This window comes from Macadamia integrifolia, chromosome 4, assembly GCF_013358625.1.
Source record: "Macadamia integrifolia cultivar HAES 741 chromosome 4, SCU_Mint_v3, whole genome shotgun sequence".
Lineage (NCBI taxonomy): Eukaryota > Viridiplantae > Streptophyta > Magnoliopsida > Proteales > Proteaceae > Macadamia > Macadamia integrifolia.
The window spans coordinates 13,243,619-13,262,954 of NC_056560.1; the positions used below are offsets into that span (position 1 = coordinate 13,243,619).

The following is a 19,336-nucleotide window of genomic DNA, read 5'->3' on the forward strand; positions in this document are numbered from 1 at the left end:
GAATCGCAACTCTATAGGTATATTTAGAACTTAGCATCTTTTTTTAATTGTCTTTTGTCTTATTGCAAAAGTTCTTTAAGATAAGGATATAAAATTATTTTTAAAAATAATTTGAAAATGACATTTCATTATCAAAGGATGTCACACATTTTTTTTTTTAGTACACAATTGAAATGACAATATTATCCTCATTAGAAAAAAAAATTATATCATACCATAAAGATAAAAAAATAGATTATAAATTTTTTTTAATAAAAAAACTATATATTATTTTACATCTTGAGCAATGTGAATGAGAAAATCTCAGATATAAATACACCTAATTTTGCCCGGAAATTTGGCATGACCCAATCCATATGGTATCTATCCCGTTCAACCGTTGGAATTGTCAATTCAACCTACCAACATGGCACAATTAAGTATGGGAAGGCTACCCTAGGTGGATTGTCTAAAAATTATTTTGCCTTATTAATCAATTATGATGACATCTATGTTTTATTATAAATAGGACCGGTGAGTTTGAAACCAGAATTTCATTCTTTGAATGGTTCTAATAAATTAAAGCCACTAGGCTTTGGGATTCTCTTCATTATCAAAGTTGCATGCAATTATTGGCCGGTGAATAAGTGTTGGCCCCAAAAGGAAAATATCTTCTTTAGTTATGTCCAGTAAAAAAGTTTTATTTTTCAATTACCTTATTCAAATATTACAACTGTTGTAATTAAAGTATAATTGTAGCTTTTTTTTTCGGATAAAAAATAATTATAAAAAGACCAACCCAATGCATGAAGCTCTCGCTATTACAGGGTTTAGGAGAGGCAAATGTATACAACATTACCCGCTGCTTTGCAAGAGAGATTGTTTCCAGAGTATATTGCTCATTTTTATAGGTAGAAAATAACTGTAAATTTTCTAAAAATGATAAAAGACTGACACACCACCATATACATCACAAGTTAATTCACAAATTAATGCCCGCTCTATCTCTTGTTGTCTTCCCCTTTGAAATGACACCCTTACCCCTTTAACATGATGCCCTATCCCACACCCCATTGCTGCCACCCATCAGCTTACCATTTGAAATGACACCCTTACCCCTTCAACTTGATACCCAATCCCACACCCCCATTGGTGCTGCCCATTAGCTCACCACACGCTGACGGTGTTCCTATACCTCTCTCTTGATTATTTTATCCAATTTCTACTTTCCTAACAGTATATTTGTGCTAATACATCGAATCCACTGTTAAGATGTGCACATTTACATTTCCTTCTATCTTTTTTCTTTTCCATTTGGCCTTTTTAAGCGTTACAAAACTGCCGCATGAACTTTCTTTCCTTGCTACAAAAATCAATTTCTTCAGACAAATGTTTTCTTATTATTCTGGCTGCCAATAATTTCTACATGGAAAATTGGATAAGCCTACATTTGTGGATTGGATTGGTAGACCATATTTTCCTTCTGATGGTTGACATAGACCAATTTGCCTGTTCCTCTTATTACTTCATCTTTCACCTGAAGCCTCCACAAGTCCCCCTTTCTTTTTCTTTCTTTCTTTCTTTCTTCTTCTTCTTCAACCTGTTTAGGCCTTACCATATCAGGCACCTCTGCTAATATATTACAAAGCTAGTGAAAAATAGGCAACAAGAAGTTTGTAAGATGTGGAAAATTAAAATAGTCCCTATCAACTCCACCGTAATAGGTCAAGTTGTTTTCTACCTCAATGAAATGTTAATTAACCGATCAAAGAGAATAATATTGATTCAACATGGCCAGCTGCAACATGACTAAGCAATCATAAATTTTACATATGAAATATTAAAATCAACAACTGCACTGCCAGGACCTCATCAACAGTAATGCCTTCTGAGGATCATATCCTACAAATTCAATAAATGAATCACTGCACATGTTGTATTCACCAACAATCTCTCTTTTCTGCTGTGTAAAAACCATTGATTTCATTAAATTTTGATTCTAAAATACACTATTTACCAGCTTGCATTTGCCGAATCCCTCACAAGCAGGGGGAGGAAATTGAAATTGGAGGTTACAGCCCGCTATCATCTCATTTTGATCCAAAGAACCTCCTGTTCTTCTCTAATTGTATCCAAAAAACATTTCATGGGAGTACAGGTAGGTGACATTCAGTTTGCTCCCCACAAAAGTATGAAAGATAGCACAATGAATTAACCAAGTATCACGGTAACCGCAAGGATTCCTAGCACTTAAGGGGGATGCCTTCAGGATCATAGTCACCCACTTCTGTGAGCTTAGAAAGGCGGAAGGAGGTAAATGGACCTGCAGGGGCATCCATCAAAGGTATTGTTTCAATAATGCACAAAAACAAATCTGAATGAATAACACAGAAATATGAGATACATTAGCACTACCCGCCCCTAAAGTGGATAGAGTTTACAAGCTTTCTACACAGCGACACGTGTATCATCTATATAGTGTTACTGTTGAACAAATTGATATTGGATATAGGAATAAAATAATTGAATTTATCTTTGGGTAAGATCGTAAAATAGATTGAGCAGAACAGTGTTGTCTTCAAACCGACCTCTAGCAACCAATACCCGACTGTCCAGCACGATATGAATGGCTAGTAAGTTTCACTTGAAGGGATAATATATCAGGATAATAAGATAAACAAGACTGAACAGGAAAGAAAGAGCATGACAGAGCCCTCATCATCTTCACCAAAGCCAAAGACTTTGTCCTCTTCACTCTGACCATTGGTGACCAAATGTCAACCATTCCAATGATGGCTGAGACAAAAAAAAAAAAAAAAAAAGGAGAAAATGGGAGAGAAGAACATCAAATAGGTGCTTCATCTCTCACCCTGCTTCCAATTGCCTGGAAATCTCTGTGGGACAGACAGGTTATGCAACAGTTTCAAGCATTGTTTATAGCCATTGCACATTTGGACTGCCTTATGACGGAGAGGATGCATTGTCTGATCTTCCTCAATATGAAGAGTGATTAGAAATTTGACAGTAAGATAATAAGAGATGGAAGACCAGCAAAGGAGGAAAGGAGAGAACAATAATGCAGTTTTCAGGCCAGAGAATTCAAAGGTCGAAGGATGATGAAAATAAGGCACCAGTTCTAATTTCTCTTTGCACCATTTTCTGACATTTTTCACCCCTTAAGTATAAAGGACTATCAGTCACAAGTTGCAAAGAGAACACATGTCACAAGTCATGTAAGCTCTACTCGCTTCAGAGGCAGGCTATGGCTAGCATTCCCCAATAAGAATAAATAGGGCAAACAAGAAAAATATATACCATCAGCCATGTCCTTGGTTTTGTGAAGAAGAAATGTCCCAGACAGAATAGTCACAAACCCACACATTTCTGTGACAATCTGAGTTGCATTTTGCCGATCCCAGTCCTGAAGAGGTGAAAGGACAAGTCAATTTTTGTGACATAAATTTAAATTCCAATACTATATTTCAGCACCAGGGCACCAAAAATTTTAAATTGCATGGAATCAGTGGACGAGATTTAAGAACAAAGAATTCAGGATGAACAAAATAATTGAAAATAACATTCAAATTATACTTTTCGGATGTGTTGGGTAACTCGTACTATGTGTCCATCAATTAACAGTGATATATCCATGAAGGATATTTCTGACATACTCACGTTGGGTTCACAAATGAAAACCTGTAACAATACATGATGCAGAATTTCGGTAAGAAATATATTTGTTAAAGTGTCTAGGCGGCCCAAGGCATTGGAGGGGGCCTAAATGCAAGGTGACACCACAAAGCATCCAAAGCATCCATGGTGCCTGAATGCCTAGGCAGTGCCTTGACAACTATGGCTAGAAGAGAAGATAGGTCTGCCGCCTTGTGTTTGGTTTAGTTTGAGTTGGTTCAGTTTATTGGGCCAAACTGAACCTATGGTTCAAGATTGGGTCAACTTAGTCTTAATTTTGAATGTCCAATGGGTGATATGGGCCAAAGGATTAGTATTGTAAAGGGTTAAACCCAAATATTAAGAATTTTTACATTTCGTAGTTAAGTAAAGAAGCCTTCTATTTTGTTTTCTCTATATCTTCTCTTTTCTTCCAAGACCAGATTCTGTTTTTCAGTCTTGTGCATATTATTTACTTTGACTTGTTAGCGTGGGTACTGTTCTGTCCACTAACTGTTGTCTGAGTTTTCTCTTAGTTTTGGCCAGATTCTCATTCTCAGATGACTCCAAGACATCCCATTGATCCCTCAAATTGTTTGTAGTTTACTGCCTTCCTTTGAAGTCCTGCAGCAGCCCCATATTTGCTTGGTTTCTAATTTTGTGCTGCCGCTTCTTAGCTAACAATTCCATTCACCAGTTTCTAATTTTCTGAACGGATATTGACTTGTGTGGGAAAGCCTCTTTAAGAGAAAAAATTTCTACAGGCAAAAGGTTTTGTGCACTGCTGTGCATGATGTGAGTGCACAAAACTTCTCCCCTTTTCTTTATCTTAGTTTCTATTTATGTTTTTATGAGATATTAGGTAGATTTATTTAGTTTCCAGTTACTATGGTGTAACTACGTATTAACTAGAAATCTAGGCTACTTAGTTTTCAGTTACTATTTCATTTATTTTCCCATTTCTTTATTTGTAAGGGAATATGTTAGGCCATGCAAGGAAGGTTTTTTATTTGCTGTATTAATTAAAGTTTATAAATAAGAAAGAAGGGGCACTACTACAGCCACGATGTGAAGTTTGAGAAAAGAATGGCTTACGCTGTTGTCCTATGAGATATAGGTATGTGGGATGCAGAAACCCTAGTGGAAAATTCCGTGAGTTAGTGGGATTCTAGCGTAGGTTCGAGTGGGAGGCTCAATCATATCTACTCTTTTGCACTTCTTATTTTTCCCCTTTTTTCTAATTTAGTCTCAGATTCTTCAGCGGTAATGTTTTGCTAACTTGTTCTTTCTATATAATCACTAATCACTTTACTGTTGGTAGACTTTACTCGTGTTTCTTCTATCAAATTGACCAATCTCGTGTCCAGTTCTGTTGCAGACTTCACATATGATCATTTTTAAATTTCTAGGTACATATAAGTCTCTGATCCTCTTCAAATTACCTGTGTATCTGTTCACAAGGGACTGCAGCCCTCAATCTCTTTAATCAACCCCTAAATCCCTGAGTTTCTAATTCTGATTCAGTGTTACTAAATTGTTGACCTTTGCTACCTTTGCTGCAGGACTTCCAATTTCAGTTTCTATATTTTGTTAGTCTCTGATTTCCAAGATCTATTGTTAATTTCGGAAGTGCTAATTTCTGGTGAGTGTCATAACTCCTAATCCAACCGTTGGATTGGACTCAAATTTTGAGAGCTTAACCCACAGTTTCATGGTGCCCTTGAACCTGGATTACAGCAACACTAAATTGCTTCATCGTGAGTCATCTAAAATATATCCCAATTCTGGTTGAAACCCTCAAACCTGACCATTGGATGTACACCAAATTTTCTGTAACATTCATCCCCTCTCCTAGACCACTTGACCAGACTTGGGTTCATATCTATAAGGCTATATTGGATTTCTGGTTCAAGCAAAACCATCAAACAGAAGGCAATCATTAACAGTGTAACATTTTTTTTTTTTACACAAAAAGAAGATGCTAAATGTTTGACATGCATTAACTAAACCCACTTAGCCATCATAAGGTATGTTAAGCAGATATGACAATTGACAAACATTGATACACTTCAATCAGCAGCAACTGTTACCTTAAACATAATCACACTGGCCACAATGGTTAATGATGTGAACATCACATAGTAGATGGGTGATACAACAGCAGTGTTGAAAGTATCAAGTGCCTGCAATTAATACACAAAATGGAAACTTGTTTTAACTGAAAATAATAAAAATTGATGAATGGAATTCTACACAAAACACTGTAAGCAGGGTCTAGTATCACATGCATTGAGGGTGGAATTTGAAATAGAATTACATATGATTAGGATATCAAGATCAAAGACGTTGAAGGAAAGTAAGTAGTAACAAGCAGAATTTAACAATTCTTGCATGTTCAGTTCCTAAACACTGAAGCTAGGTGTGTGGATTTTGTCTTTATTAGAGACATGACTAATTACCAGACCCATAAGTAAAAACCTAGCCATGCCAATGCACCAGTCCAAGTTGAAAGGTATATTCCTGGTACATATATTGTTCCAATTTCCCGCTACAGTTCAAATCCTGCCAGCAAAACCCCCTCCCAAAAAATAAAAATGAAGAGGAAAGGTGATACTTCGAAGCGTAAAAGCTTTCATATATATATATATATATATATACATGAAATGTAGTACTTGTCTCTACTTGGTACGGTGGAAGATTACCTATATGAATTAGTAAGATATGCAAGAAAAAACACAACAAAACCCAAAAGAAAAAGGCAATAATTATTTTTAAGTCAAAGAATTAATTTCTCCAGCTTCTAATAACAGTACATGCACGAGCTTAGTCACAAGATCAATTTGATCTCCATAGCAGAACAGTTGCAACAGCTCAACATTTATGAAAAGGCATCATAATCATAGGGCATATGTTGTATTCAAGAGTTCGGAAAGCATTATTAACATGTCACCATGTGAACTGTCATAAAGTAGAAATATGCAGAAAAAAAATATTACCTTGTTTAAATAGTTCAGTTGGGTAATCACACATGTGACTACAACAATGGTGAATACCCATGTCTGAGGGTATACCAGCTGATTCATTCCCGAGAATGTTAACTTCAAAGCAATTCCTAATGCTTTAACACTCATGACCTGTCAGGACACACCACGTTTTCAATAGAAATAATGACAATATCCAGTACGATCAAGAAAAAAATACAATATATTTAAAAAGAAGGAAAAAATTATTGCATACATACCGTTAGAGAACCCACAAGTGAACAAACCCCAATATAGACCATTATATGTGTCTGCCCGTACTGTGGGATAACATGGACTACAAGTAGAAAAACTGCTGCTAATACCAAAGCGGCATACATAAGAAAAGCTGCATAAGACATGCAAAAAATATAAAGCTCAAACATTTAAAAAAAAAAAAATGATCAAAGACAAAAAGATTATGCAGCAGAATCCTGTTATCAAAGACTAAATTCCAACTTTTGCCAACATCAAAATGTTATCAGAAGCAGTGAGAGATATAGCCCACACATTGAAAATACCTGGCTCAGTAGCAAGATCCCATACTTGTGTCACAGACTCAATTTCACGTTCTTGAGGAGCATGTAAAACAATTGTTGTCGACCCCACAACGCACAGAATACAACCAAGAATACCAAAAATATGTAGCTTCTCCCGTAAGATAATATGTGCAAGTACAGCACTGCAAGATAATGTGAACATCAGCATTCATAAATTAGAAGGATATACATATTGTTACATGACTTTGCCACATGCCTGATAATAATGCTGAGTGCACCAAGAGGAGTAACGAGTATTGCTGGCGCAAATGCATAGGCTGCAAAATTAGCAATTTCCCCAACAATCACTGTTGCAATGGTTGTTAAGGAATTAGTACACAAATCAGCTGTACCTCAATACTAATAGAGATCACGTAATATGTAAAGGAGACTTAACATGGTCTACTTCTAACTACTAGCTACTAACATCCTAATTAATGACACAGTTTTTCACCACAATAATGTAACATGAAAAAGGAAATCAATATTCTGAAGAGTCAAACTGATGCAATAGCACTATAGTGGTTGGACTGGAATGACCCAATCCCGAAACTTAAACCGAGGTTAACCAGATCCAAACCGGGATGTTTCTAGTCCAATAGAGGTTGGTAGGGAATGATATTGTAATCTTTTATTTTATATTGAGGACAAGGATTAAAGTATCGGTATCGGTTTCCGTATCGGTCGGCCAAAATTAAGATACGTATCGGAGGGTATTGTATCGTATCCAAGATACGCTAAGATACTCACATAAATGGATAGGAAACACTTTTGCATAAAAAATTTATTAAAAAAAGCTATTGATAACATGTATTATGCATAAACACTAAATTGAGGGTATGACACTAAGAATTCAAGGTTTGTAGTTGTTCCCATAAATGTAAAATCCTTGTTCCCAACCTTGATTTCTACTTTAGTTAGAGAGAAATATGGTTGGCGGCAACTTTGGAACCAAAAACCCTCAAAAAATCGTGTTTTTTTCTGAAAAATGACCCAACTTGGCCATTATATGACTGTAGCACACCGTATCGGTACGTATTGTACCATATCGGTATGTATCAACCGATACACACCAATACGTACCAATACATATCGAAACGTACATTTCACTCGATTTTATTTTTTCCAAAGAGTATCGGTGCGTATTGGTGAGTTTCGGTATCGGTGGTGTATCGGTGCATATCGTAGGATACGTATCGATACGAAAGGGTTTTAAAAATTTCATGTATCGTATTGGTGTGTACCGTATCGGTAAGGGTCGATACGGTACAATACGCACCGATACTTAAAACCCTGATTTAGGAAGCAGATTTGTAGGACTACTGTTTTATTGTTAGTTTCCTAAGTGACAATGGTTTGAGGTCTCAGTTTCATCCAGACTCAAAACCAAGATCTAGTCAGATCTCAGCAAAACCTTGTATTTCTTGACAAAAAAAAAACTTGGGATGGGTTTCGATGATCATATGGCCAAGTTAGGTCTTGAAACTTGTCATGCAACCTATAGGCCTTCTAAACACAATGGAACATTAGATTTTAAAAAATCAAACCCTAAACCTTATGCTAACCATAAGGTGTACAATTAGTCTAATGCTCAGTTAGTCAATATCAACTATTTGCATTACCAATTGCCTACATAATCAATTGTCTGCATGACAGAAAATGGTGGACCATCCGGAGAAGCTTATCATGACAGATCACCGAAATGAATTTCTCCTTTATTCTGATATCAGTGTAATCTTTCCAATATATCAGCATATACTCTTTGACATTAGTTTCTGCCCAGAACCATATTAAATCAATTTCTCAGTTATTTTTAATTTTCCTTGCTGCAGTCACTCTGTTGTTCTACCTATTCAGCCACTCTAGTTCCTTGTTTATACCATAAATAACCTGATTGATTTAGAGGACATCAATTCTGATGCCAACCGGAACTTGAAACAAGTCTTAGCAGCATAGAATCTAAGAGTTCCCTCTCTAAGACAAAGACATATGGCGTTTAATATGCATGTCTAGTCAATCAGATGAAATTCAAATGTTTAACATGCATGTCTATTCAATCTTACCTAGAGAATACAAAACTCTCATAACTAAAATTCATCACCAATATCTTATAAATAACAGAAACAATTTAATCTTTAATCCACTGAAAATAAAGAATAAAGAAAACTTACTTGTTATCATGCCCAACCACCAAAGTGGTTCGTATAAGTAAGAATAGCCTCCAACACCTGTGGAAAGAGTAATGTTATAATTTCCAAAATGACACCCTCAGGGTAGTACCAAATATATTTTTGGTAATTTACAAGATGACATGTGCATAACAAGACGTAACCAATCATGGCATATACACACACTAGAGATGTTTTGTATACTATGGCACTCACAAACACATGGACAACTAATAAAATAGCAATTGAATTAAATGAAAAAACCATCCCCTGCCCAAGAAAATGAGAAGTGACCTCTTAGGAGCACCAGGTTCTCATGGGTTCAAGACAGTAGATTACACACTTGAAAGTCCAAGATAAGAGTTTTGCAGACCAATACCCTAGAAAAATGTAATATTAAGGAATTGCAATTTCCCAATCTTAAATGTTTCAAATTTGACTCGAACAAGCTAACATAAAACCTATTAAAAATGAAAAAAAGAGGACAATTGCTACTAGGAGCATAATTGTCAAGGAGTCATAGGCAACGCCTTGGCATCCAAGTGGTTTTGTTGGGGTCTAGGAGATTGTCACCTTGGTGCAAGGCACTGGTTTAATTTGAAGACTCGGCTTGAACCAAGTCTAGCACTTATTTATGCCAAATAACGTTTAAGTCTTAAGATATTGTTCACAAATAAGCAAACATCCCTCCCCAAATGAATCTAATAAATAGTTAAAAAATAAAATTCCAAAGGATAAAAAGTCAAATCCCCAGTTTAAGAACAAAAACTGAATTTTCGGTTGTAGGAGCAATTTCCAACTTTCAAATTCTAGGGTTTTTTTAGAATCTAAAATTTTCATAAACTTTATTGTGATAGAAGATCACTAAAACCCAAAAGAACGGTAAAATAATCATCATTTTTATTTTTTGTCTAAGAAATTAATTCCATTCAAGGTGATTTTAAACAGCATTCGCGAACACCAAATAAGGTTTGACCGGAAAATAACTCCTTCTATACAAATCATATTTAAGCAATCTTTCATTTGTTGGAAAGCTGGTTTCATGCTCTACCTAATTCAAAATGCTTCATGTAAAAATAAAACCATTTGACTAGTCAAACTTATTAGAGAACAAGAACACTTCTCTAAATGTCGGTTTTTGATGTAATGGTCTAGGCAATGCCTAGGCAGGCACCTTGTCGCCTAAACGCTTAGGCACCCCTCCAACGCCTTGGATCACCTTGTCGCCTTGACAACTATGACTGGGAGAAATAACAATTCAAACAGGTTCATCTAGTGGCAGCCATATGTTGTTTGGGTCATAGGCTAAGTTTAAAGTCTAGCTAAGTAACTTGCAACTGGAAATGGTAGTACTTCTTCAGTTCTAGTCTATCTATTATAATTTATATCAACTTATGGGAAAACGAATGCTCCCTTGTCGTGTGGCCCCAGCACCTAGACACAAAGGGCAGAGAAATGATGTCCCCACCCCTGTGAAACCCAAAAACCCCATACATTGTTTATGCCCATGTGTGCCCCCCATTAGCCCCCGCGTTGGCGCAGGAGCCGTGCAACCAAGGACTGTTCTTTTCCCCTTAACTTTTACATTAAAACAAAAGGAAAATGAGAACTCAGTTTCTATTCAAATCCCATTAGGCCATGGGACGGGCAGGACAAGCACCAATCTTGAGAAATTAAAGATGGAGACAAGACCTTAATTTAGAAGGTTTTCAATTACAACTTTATTATTCTCAAAGACTCTACTGAGACAAAGATGGGCTGTCAAGAACATGGAGGAGGTAGGATGGGCAGTTGGTCAAATCTAGTATGGATCGTACATGGACGGTAGTTGGAGTCGGCGGCTCTCCTAGGGTTCCCCCATCTGGATCCCTAGGGGAAGAGGATCAAGTTGGCCCTGGCGAACAGCTTGATGCACTATCTCCCTTGTTCGTAGACAAAGCGGATTCGGAATTGTCTTTCATTCCAAGGCATAACTTGTATCCATGCACTTCATATTCGCTTGGAGTTCGCTCCCAGAAATATAACCATCCCTGCGCCCCCACGTCAATCCCACGTTATCAGATACCTCTCCTCGTTCCCCCACAGCCAATGAATACCTCCTCCATCCTGATTCTTTGTTTAGCACAAAACCACCCCCACATATAGTAGACCATGCCATGTAATGACCCTCTCCTAGCCTAAAATATAGCTAACCAGTCTCAAAATCCTAACCAAGCATATTCTACAGAAAAACAACAACAACAAAGCCTTATCCCAACTTAATAGGGTCGGCTACATGGATCCAATCAAGCAAAAAGAAAAATAAAGTAGAAAAAAACAAACCGCAAAATTAATAACAAAGTAGAACACAGTTATATGGGGTCCGCAACATGGATCCTAGTAATCCAATCCGCTCTATTTGAGGTCATACAAGGAACAAGGCCTAAAATGTGCATGTCTTTCTGCACTACTTTTCCCATGGTCAATTTTGGCTTACCCCTACCTCTTTTAGATCCGTCGTCCTTACTGGCGTATCCATAGGCCTCCATTAAACATGCTTATACCACCTCAAATGAGTTTCACGAAGCTTATCACGGATTGGGCCAACTCCTAAATCTGGTCTAACACGTTCATTCCTTTCCTTTTCCTTCCTAGTTTTCCCGCACATCCTCATTACCACTCCACATAGCTTTATCTATATACCTCTTCTGAATTGCCCAACATTTCACCCTTCCATCATGCCTTGTATATCATTCCCAAGCGTACGACTGTCCTATAGAATTTTCCTTTGAACTTTACAAGCACACGTCAGTCACACGAAACTCCGAATGCACCTCTTCACTTTGTCCATCCCACTTTAATTCTATGTAACAAATCATCATCTACATCACCTTTTTTATTTAAATACGGTATCTCTGTTTCCTTAATGGTCACCACATCGTTATCCATCATAGTGTGAATAAAGTTACACATTACATACTCTGTTTTTGTTCTACTTATCCTAAAGCCTCTCGATTCCATGGTTGATCTCCACCGCTCCAGTTTAGGGTATAACCATGTTTTTGTCTCATCCAATAAAATGATATCATTAGCGAATAGCATACATCATGGGACCTCTCCTTGAATGTCCTTGGTCAAATAATCCATTATAAGCGCAAACAGATAGGTCTTAAAGCTGACCCTTGATGAAGCCCAATAGAAATGGTGAATTCACTACATTGCCCACCCTTGGTTCTCACACTTGTCACCACGTTATCGTACATATCTTATATCCACATATCTACACACGATTCCCTTCTCTAGGAAATGCCAGATTAACTCTCTAGGGACTCTAATTAACTCTCTAGGGACTCTGCCGTTGGCCTTTTCTAGGTCAATAAAGACCATTATGGGGGTCCTTCCTAGCAACTCTAAGGGTTTTTATGAGTCTTCTGAGAAGGTAAATAGCTCTTGTTGTATATCTCCCTGACATAAAACCAAATTAATTAATTGAGACAGTAGATTCTTTTTCCAGGTGGGCTTCAATGACCTTCTCCCAAATCTTCAATTAATAATTAGTTGATGCAGCCAAGCAACCCAGATTCCAGCTTTGGAATAAAGATCTCCACAGGCCCAGATCTGAAATATTTCCTGACAAACCAGAGGCTAAAGAGATTGTTTGTTTTGATAGTCCACCAGCCTGCGATTCGGAAAAGAAAGAGAATAAAGAAGGAAGAGATTGGAGGGAAGAAACCAGAGTGAGGGAGGGAGGGGCAGAAGAGAACAAGAGAAAGAAGAGAGAACTCCACACAGTCCCAATTCAAATTTCTTTATCAATTTCTAATTGATAGGCAGATTAAATAAATAGTTATAAGAAAAAACAAAGAAACTCTCCTAAATCCATCACTCTTTGGAAGCTAGACTAACTAAACTAATAATGACTCTGAAACACTTAACTAGTTAGAATGACTACACTAAAGCCAACTACACTACATAATGGACCCCATAACTAATTAAATAAAACCCAAAGATTTAAAAGCCCATACCCAATATATATCAAAATAGGACCACTTTGGGCTGGGCCTACATTAGAGAAACTCGCTAGTTGATGGAATGGTACCCCTGAAGTCCAATATCTCACACTTGACACCTGAATTCCTCCTAAAATGCTTTAAACTACTAAATTATTTCACTAAACCTTGACCACTGTTGCTCTGTTTTGTCCCACTATTGAGACCAGATCTGATCACTTGTTCCAGCCATAACAAAATCAAAACCCAGAACTGTGAGAGAGCTTAAATCCTTATTTATTCCCCCCCCCCATCTAGAATCTGATTATTTCTACCCTATAATTCATCCCGACAAAACTGAATTTCCTTGACTGTCCTACACGAATGGTAAAACATGAAAATGTTGTTTTCATTTGATATAGGAATTGCCATTGCCATAATCCCACATCAGATAATCATGGAAAGGCTAGTGCATAATTCATGGATCTGAATGTATCATTGTTTTCAACGTTCTCCTTACCCACACACACAGTTGTCAAGGTGTCACCCAAGCAACTGTCTAGGCATCCAGTCAGCTTTTTCTGGATGGGAACCTTGGTCGCCTAGATGCCCACATGCCTTGTTGTTGTCGCCTTAGTTTTTTAACACTCCCCCCCCCCCCCGACCGCCTTGGTTAGCCAAGACGCCATGACAACTATGCACACACAAAAAATAAAAGTTGTCTTTTGCTGTCCCCTCCAATGGATCCCTTGCTCCTTCTAACACTCTATGCAACAATGAGTTTTGCTCCACTAGTTATTTGACACACTTCTCAAATTACTCTGAAAAATCCAAGCCCTAATTTTGGCCTTTGATGGAAGAAAAATAAGAGTATAGATGATGTAGATGAGAGAGTCATTTGAACTAGCCAGGTTGGTTCAGCTCTAATCCAATGTTAGTTAAAACGCATTTTAAACACATTTAAAACGTGGTTGCCATTTGTAACCGTTTAAAATGCGTTTTGCCGTATGCCTCTATGCAATGCGGGAAAAAAGGGGAACGTCCCAAAAAACTGTTTAAAACACATATGCGATTTTAAGGGTAAAATAGGAATTTTACCATACTCATTAGAAAAAAAAAACCCATTCGATAGGGGGTTTATTTTTTCCCCAATCCTCTTATTCCTCTTAACCCTTCTTCTCCGTCAGTCAATCTAAGAAATCAGAGATTCAGACTTTCAAAGCTCCTAACCCTTCTTCTCCGTCGGTCCTCATAATCAGAGAAGAGATAAAGAAGAGACAAGTCGCAAGTCGCAGGTCACAGGTCGCAGGTTGCAAGACTCGCAAGTCCCAACTCACAACACATCGATCGAAGAAGACGAAGAAGATGGCGGCAGGAGCAGACAGTAGCAGTAGTAGGCCGTCGACAGTAGCCGATTGAAGGAAGCCCTCTTCTTCTAACTCTTCCTCACCGTATTGTAGCCAGTTAGAAATCATACAGTAGCAGTAGCAGGCCGTCAACATCAATCCCGGAGTAGCGGAATAGCGGAGTGGGGACTGTGGAGTGTGGAGTGTGGAGTGTGGAGTGTGGAGTATGGACTCTGAAATTTAGATAGTAGCAGGTCGAAGTGAGTAGCAGTCGACAGCGGCCAGTGACGCAACGAAAAAAGGTTAGAAATCAATTTTAGATTTCAAAATAGCTCTTGCCAGTCACCATCTGAAATTTGTGTGTGTGTGTGTGTGTTTTCTTTTTATTCTTCTTCTTCTTGGTTTTCTCTCTTCATATCAAAATCCTTTCTCACTTTTAATGTGGGTTCCTTTTTCTTATCAAATCCTTATTTATTTACCGAAATGAAACACCATACACTATTACAGCTATTTTGGGTCTAAAATGTATTGTAATTTGTAACCGATACATTCATCCATACACTCCCATAGATTGCTTCAGATATCAAAATTCAGATTCATCAGTAGGGAACTTGGGATTCATTTTATTACAACTATTTTGGGTCTAAAATGTTTGGCATTGGCTTCGCATTATGATTCTGTTTTCGTATTCTTCATCCTCTGTTTGTACTTTTAATAGAGAAATAGATTAGGAGTTGAGTCATCCCTTTGTACAAACAGTAATCATTTTCCCTGGTTTTTTATTTACCTACCAATGAAATAGTGGTGCTTTTTAAGGACTGAAACACTCTGTGGAGGTGAAGCTTTACTAAATCTTCCAGTTGCAGACCCTATAATCATATTGGTAGATAACACATAGAAGAACTTTAGGAGATGCCTCCTCATTGATCTTTCTTTCTTCTTCTTCTTCTTCTTTTTTTTTTTTTTTAAATCATTGATCTTTGAACCTGTTATAATGATACTGAGTTCTTTAGACATCTTGGATGATATGGATGGAGTTTTTTTTAATATGGTGTATTAAATTTTAATCTGGAATTTACATTGGATGCTATATTTTGGATGATATATGCATGAATGTTTGATGTTATTGTAGTTTACAACATTAGATGTAGGTATACAGGTAATAATCTCTCAAATTACATGAGTATACTGCCTTTTTTTGGTTTCGGTTTTTTGAAAACTACACGTTTAATACTCGTACCATTCGTTTTCGTTTGTTTGACGTTCCCTTTTTTTTTTACCGTTCTTTTTGACCGTACCGTTCATCGTTTTTATCTGTTTAAAACCCGTACCGTACGTCTCTGTTTTTTTTTCCGTTCCCGTTTTGACTAACAGTGCTCTGATCTAGTTTTCCTTGGTCCAGGCCTCCCCTTGAACCAGCCCAGATCCAGCCCAGATTTGGTTCAGATCTGGGTTCAGGCTTGCCTTCTTTCTCTCCAAAGAACCAGCAGAAGTTAGGGAGATTTTCTCCCCATCGAGCAGCAGACTTTCTCCCAGATTTTGTCTTCAAGTGTTTCTTCTAGAATGCTTGCAGCTATCCCCATCAGATTGGAAAGAAGAAGACTTCAAAAGAAGTCCCCAGCTGTCCATCAATTTTAGCAATATACTAGGATTTTGATTTCATTTTGTTCTTTTCTTAGGCAGAAAATTGTTTCTTTTGTAAGGTTTATTGTTAGTGGATCTTAGTTTCCTTTTTGGCTTCTTTTATCTGTCAGACAAAGAAGTTATTTGTTTGTTTCTTGGTTAGCAAGATTAGGAGTTATAAATCATTTTGAAGTTAGCATCGAATGAATCATAACATTCGTAATGATCAACTTTACGAGCCCTATCACTCGGTTAGATAAGAGAGGTCTAACCCGGAACATAGACAGCCTCCATCGATTGTAATAAGAAGGAGATCTGATTTTAAACAAAGTTCTATGCTAATGCATATTGCTAACCTGAGATAAGTTGTTCATCAACTGAGAGAGTTTGGGGTTAGAGACCCAGGCTGGGATAGTCATTCCCTATCCCCCTTTCTTCCCCCATCGATTCTCACCCTCTTCATTTCTTTTATTCTTCTATTTTACCTTTGTTAGTGAGTGGTTGAGTGTGGCTTGCAGCCACATTAAAGCCCTAAGGATCAATTACAAACATTCAGCCATATTGCAGAGATCGACAGCAGCAAAAATAGGGTTTTTCTTGGACAAGGTTCAATCTTCAGATCTCATTGATACGAATCCCAATCAACCAGCCCTTTTAGGGTTTTGTTCCAGCCCCCAATAGGACCACTCAACCAGCACAGCAGCCCCATTGGAGGTCTCTACAAGGAGCCAAAGGTTTTCTCCATTCAGCCTGCAAAACCCTAGTCTGCCAGATCTGTTTTGGTGTTTGGTTTCCAAACCACTTGGTGGGTTCTGGCCAATTTGGAGGTCTATTTGGAGGTGTTCGTGGTCACACTCGATCCAAGTTTGAGGCTCATCTGAGCCTTGGTTTGTGAGTTATTAATTTTCTCTTATTTCAACCTATTTCTCAAATCTGAATAGTTTTTCTTGGAGACCAGATCTGAAACCTAAATCTGATTTTGGTATGGAGTATGCACAATTATTAGGGTTATTTTCCTAGGTGAATGAACTTACGTCAATAGACCATATGCACTATGCAGCACCATAAGATCTTGTATTGTCTAGAACTAGGCTAGTTTAAAATGCATAACTTTTAACCTTTGCTTCCAGGCGCTATAGTTATCCATTATTAATGTAACTGTTCAAAATTAACAAGAATTTAATGCTGAAGCAATCAACTCTAATATGCTAACAACTTAAATGGTGTTGTTCAATAATAGAAATAGTTCAACTATGACTAATTACACATTGAGTGGCGTTTAAGCATCTGCTTGCACCTCATAAGATAAGGAACTCAGGGACACAAATGTAGGCCTCAATTACACTGCTAAACAAATAAAAAAACTAAAGTTCAACCCTCTCAAACAACCATAAAATGAAAGTGAAGTCAATTTAGTAAGCTTGAATAAGTCTTCACAATGCCAGAATGAACTGGCTACAACACAACCACATGACTAAACTATGTTCTTTTATGGCTCCCAATCCCAAGAAACAAATATGAAATACTACCCATGGAAAAGCATAACTCAAAAAGAAAATTCACCCCATTTCACATCACACACAATTGGAAGTGCTGACAAAATTGACAATATCTGCACATCCAACATAATTGAACATCTCATAAAATTCCACAAAATTGACAGTGTTTTAAATTTCCAGGATCCAGTTAACTAAAGATGCATAGTTCTGTATCCAAACCAGGAGGAGTACAACTCGACCCAATGCATGTATACCTAACAATTTTCCAAAAATTATTGGAACATGATCTAGGATCCAATAGTAACAGCTTTCCAACTAACCACAGCCAAAGATGACCCTCGAGCAATTGCACAGAGAAATCTAAACTTATTGCATTTCACCGCACTCATTGAAAGAAAATGGCCACAAGTAAACCATTCGTAATCAAATCTTTTGGGCGGCAATATGATTATGCTCTCAAATAGTTTCTAACCCAGGAATCAGAATTGAATTACATGCCTGATGGTTTAAATTCCTCTCTAGATCAAAATGCTGCATCAAAGCAGAACACAGATACACTATCTGGGTTATAGCTTACAAATTCACTGAAAAACGTTAAAAAATTTCTTCAATTGCCTAAAATCCGATATCAACCCAAGTCACCAAATTCCATCCATTACCAATAAAAACTGAAAAAACAACAGAAAACAAAATTTTAGAACTAAAATAAGCTGCTTTCAGTATGAATGATGTTTCACCTGCCCTAACTCCCGATGCCCCGGCCTTCTTCAATCCCTTCTTCTTTATAATGAAGCTGGCACCAATGAATACGCTCGAAGACATTGCTAATACCAAACCCTTAATGTTATCGGATGACATCCCCTTGTAAGAAAACATCCAGCTCTGAGTAGCCTCTTGCGCCATGACTAAAACCCTAATAACCCTCTCTCATTTACAAAATTTCCACTGCCCAATTCACTAGATTCATTATACCCAAATTCATTAGTTAATTCACCTCTTCTACCACCATTCTTCACCTTACAAGTTCTAACGATAGTCAATTAAGAGAGAACCACAGAGAACACCAAGTAGTAGTGATAGATCAAAAAAAGAGATATAGAAAATGGCAGTGGAGAGAAGATATTAAGGCGTTTCAGACAAGTAAGAGAGAGTTTGCAGACGAGGAGAGATTTTTGGATAATTTGAGCGGAAGAAGAGGGAGAGATTAAAGGAAGATGGATTGAGAAAGGATTTGAAAGAAAGAGAAAAGGAATTTAAAAACAGCTGGACTGCGATATTATTATTATTATTTCCTATTCCGTAAAGGTCATTCTTGCCTAACGCGCGGTGCGTAGTACGCATCTCAGTTTCCCTAAGGTCAGCTCTCTTTGCCGACGTGGACTCTGAAACGGGGTACGCGAAGAGCGCTGCACTACCCTTACGAGAAGGAAAGGAACTGTTTTTCCCGGGAAGGCTCGAGCTAATCCTAAGGTGATGATGAGATTGAGTTTTTTAACCGTTGGATTAGCATCGCATCCAATAAAGG

At 37.5% G+C, this 19,336-nt stretch overlaps 1 protein-coding gene across 2 annotated transcripts; it reads right to left on the minus strand.

The window, feature by feature from the left end:
• Nucleotides 1-1,537: 1,537 nt before the first annotated feature.
• LOC122077170 (probable magnesium transporter NIPA3) lies at nucleotides 1,538-19,101 on the minus strand. Of its 2 annotated transcripts, XR_006139701.1 has the most exons (10): nucleotides 18,549-19,101; nucleotides 9,379-9,435; nucleotides 7,425-7,515; nucleotides 7,190-7,350; nucleotides 6,890-7,017; nucleotides 6,645-6,782; nucleotides 5,739-5,831; nucleotides 3,295-3,400; nucleotides 1,997-2,302; nucleotides 1,538-1,881 (listed from the first exon to the last, which is right to left on the minus strand). XR_006139701.1 is itself a non-coding variant. In XM_042643011.1 (9 exons), the coding sequence occupies exons 1-9, from the start codon at nucleotides 18,712-18,714 to the stop codon at nucleotides 2,223-2,225; spliced, it is 1,020 nt and encodes a 339-aa protein (XP_042498945.1). In that variant the 5' UTR covers nucleotides 18,715-19,101; the 3' UTR covers nucleotides 1,760-2,222. The 2 variants fall into 2 exon arrangements, 1 of the variants encoding a protein (XP_042498945.1); XM_042643011.1 differs by having other exon boundaries at nucleotides 1,760-2,302.
• Between the last annotated feature and the right edge of the window lie 235 nt (nucleotides 19,102-19,336).

What these genes read in the sequence shown, in the direction of transcription:
- LOC122077170 (XM_042643011.1), bottom strand. Translation starts at nt 18,714, where the DNA reads ATGGCGCAAGAGGCTACTCAGAGCTGGATGTTTTCTTACAAGGGGATG. An exon ending in CCAGTGTGATTATGTTTAAG is followed by an intron (nt 3,401 to 5,738) that starts GTAACAGTTGCT and finishes TCACCTCTTCAG; the next exon opens with GACTGGGATCGGCAAAATGC. An exon ending in AACCAAGGACATGGCTGATG is followed by an intron (nt 2,303 to 3,294) that starts GTATATATTTTT and finishes ATGCCCCTGCAG; the next exon opens with GTCCATTTACCTCCTTCCGC.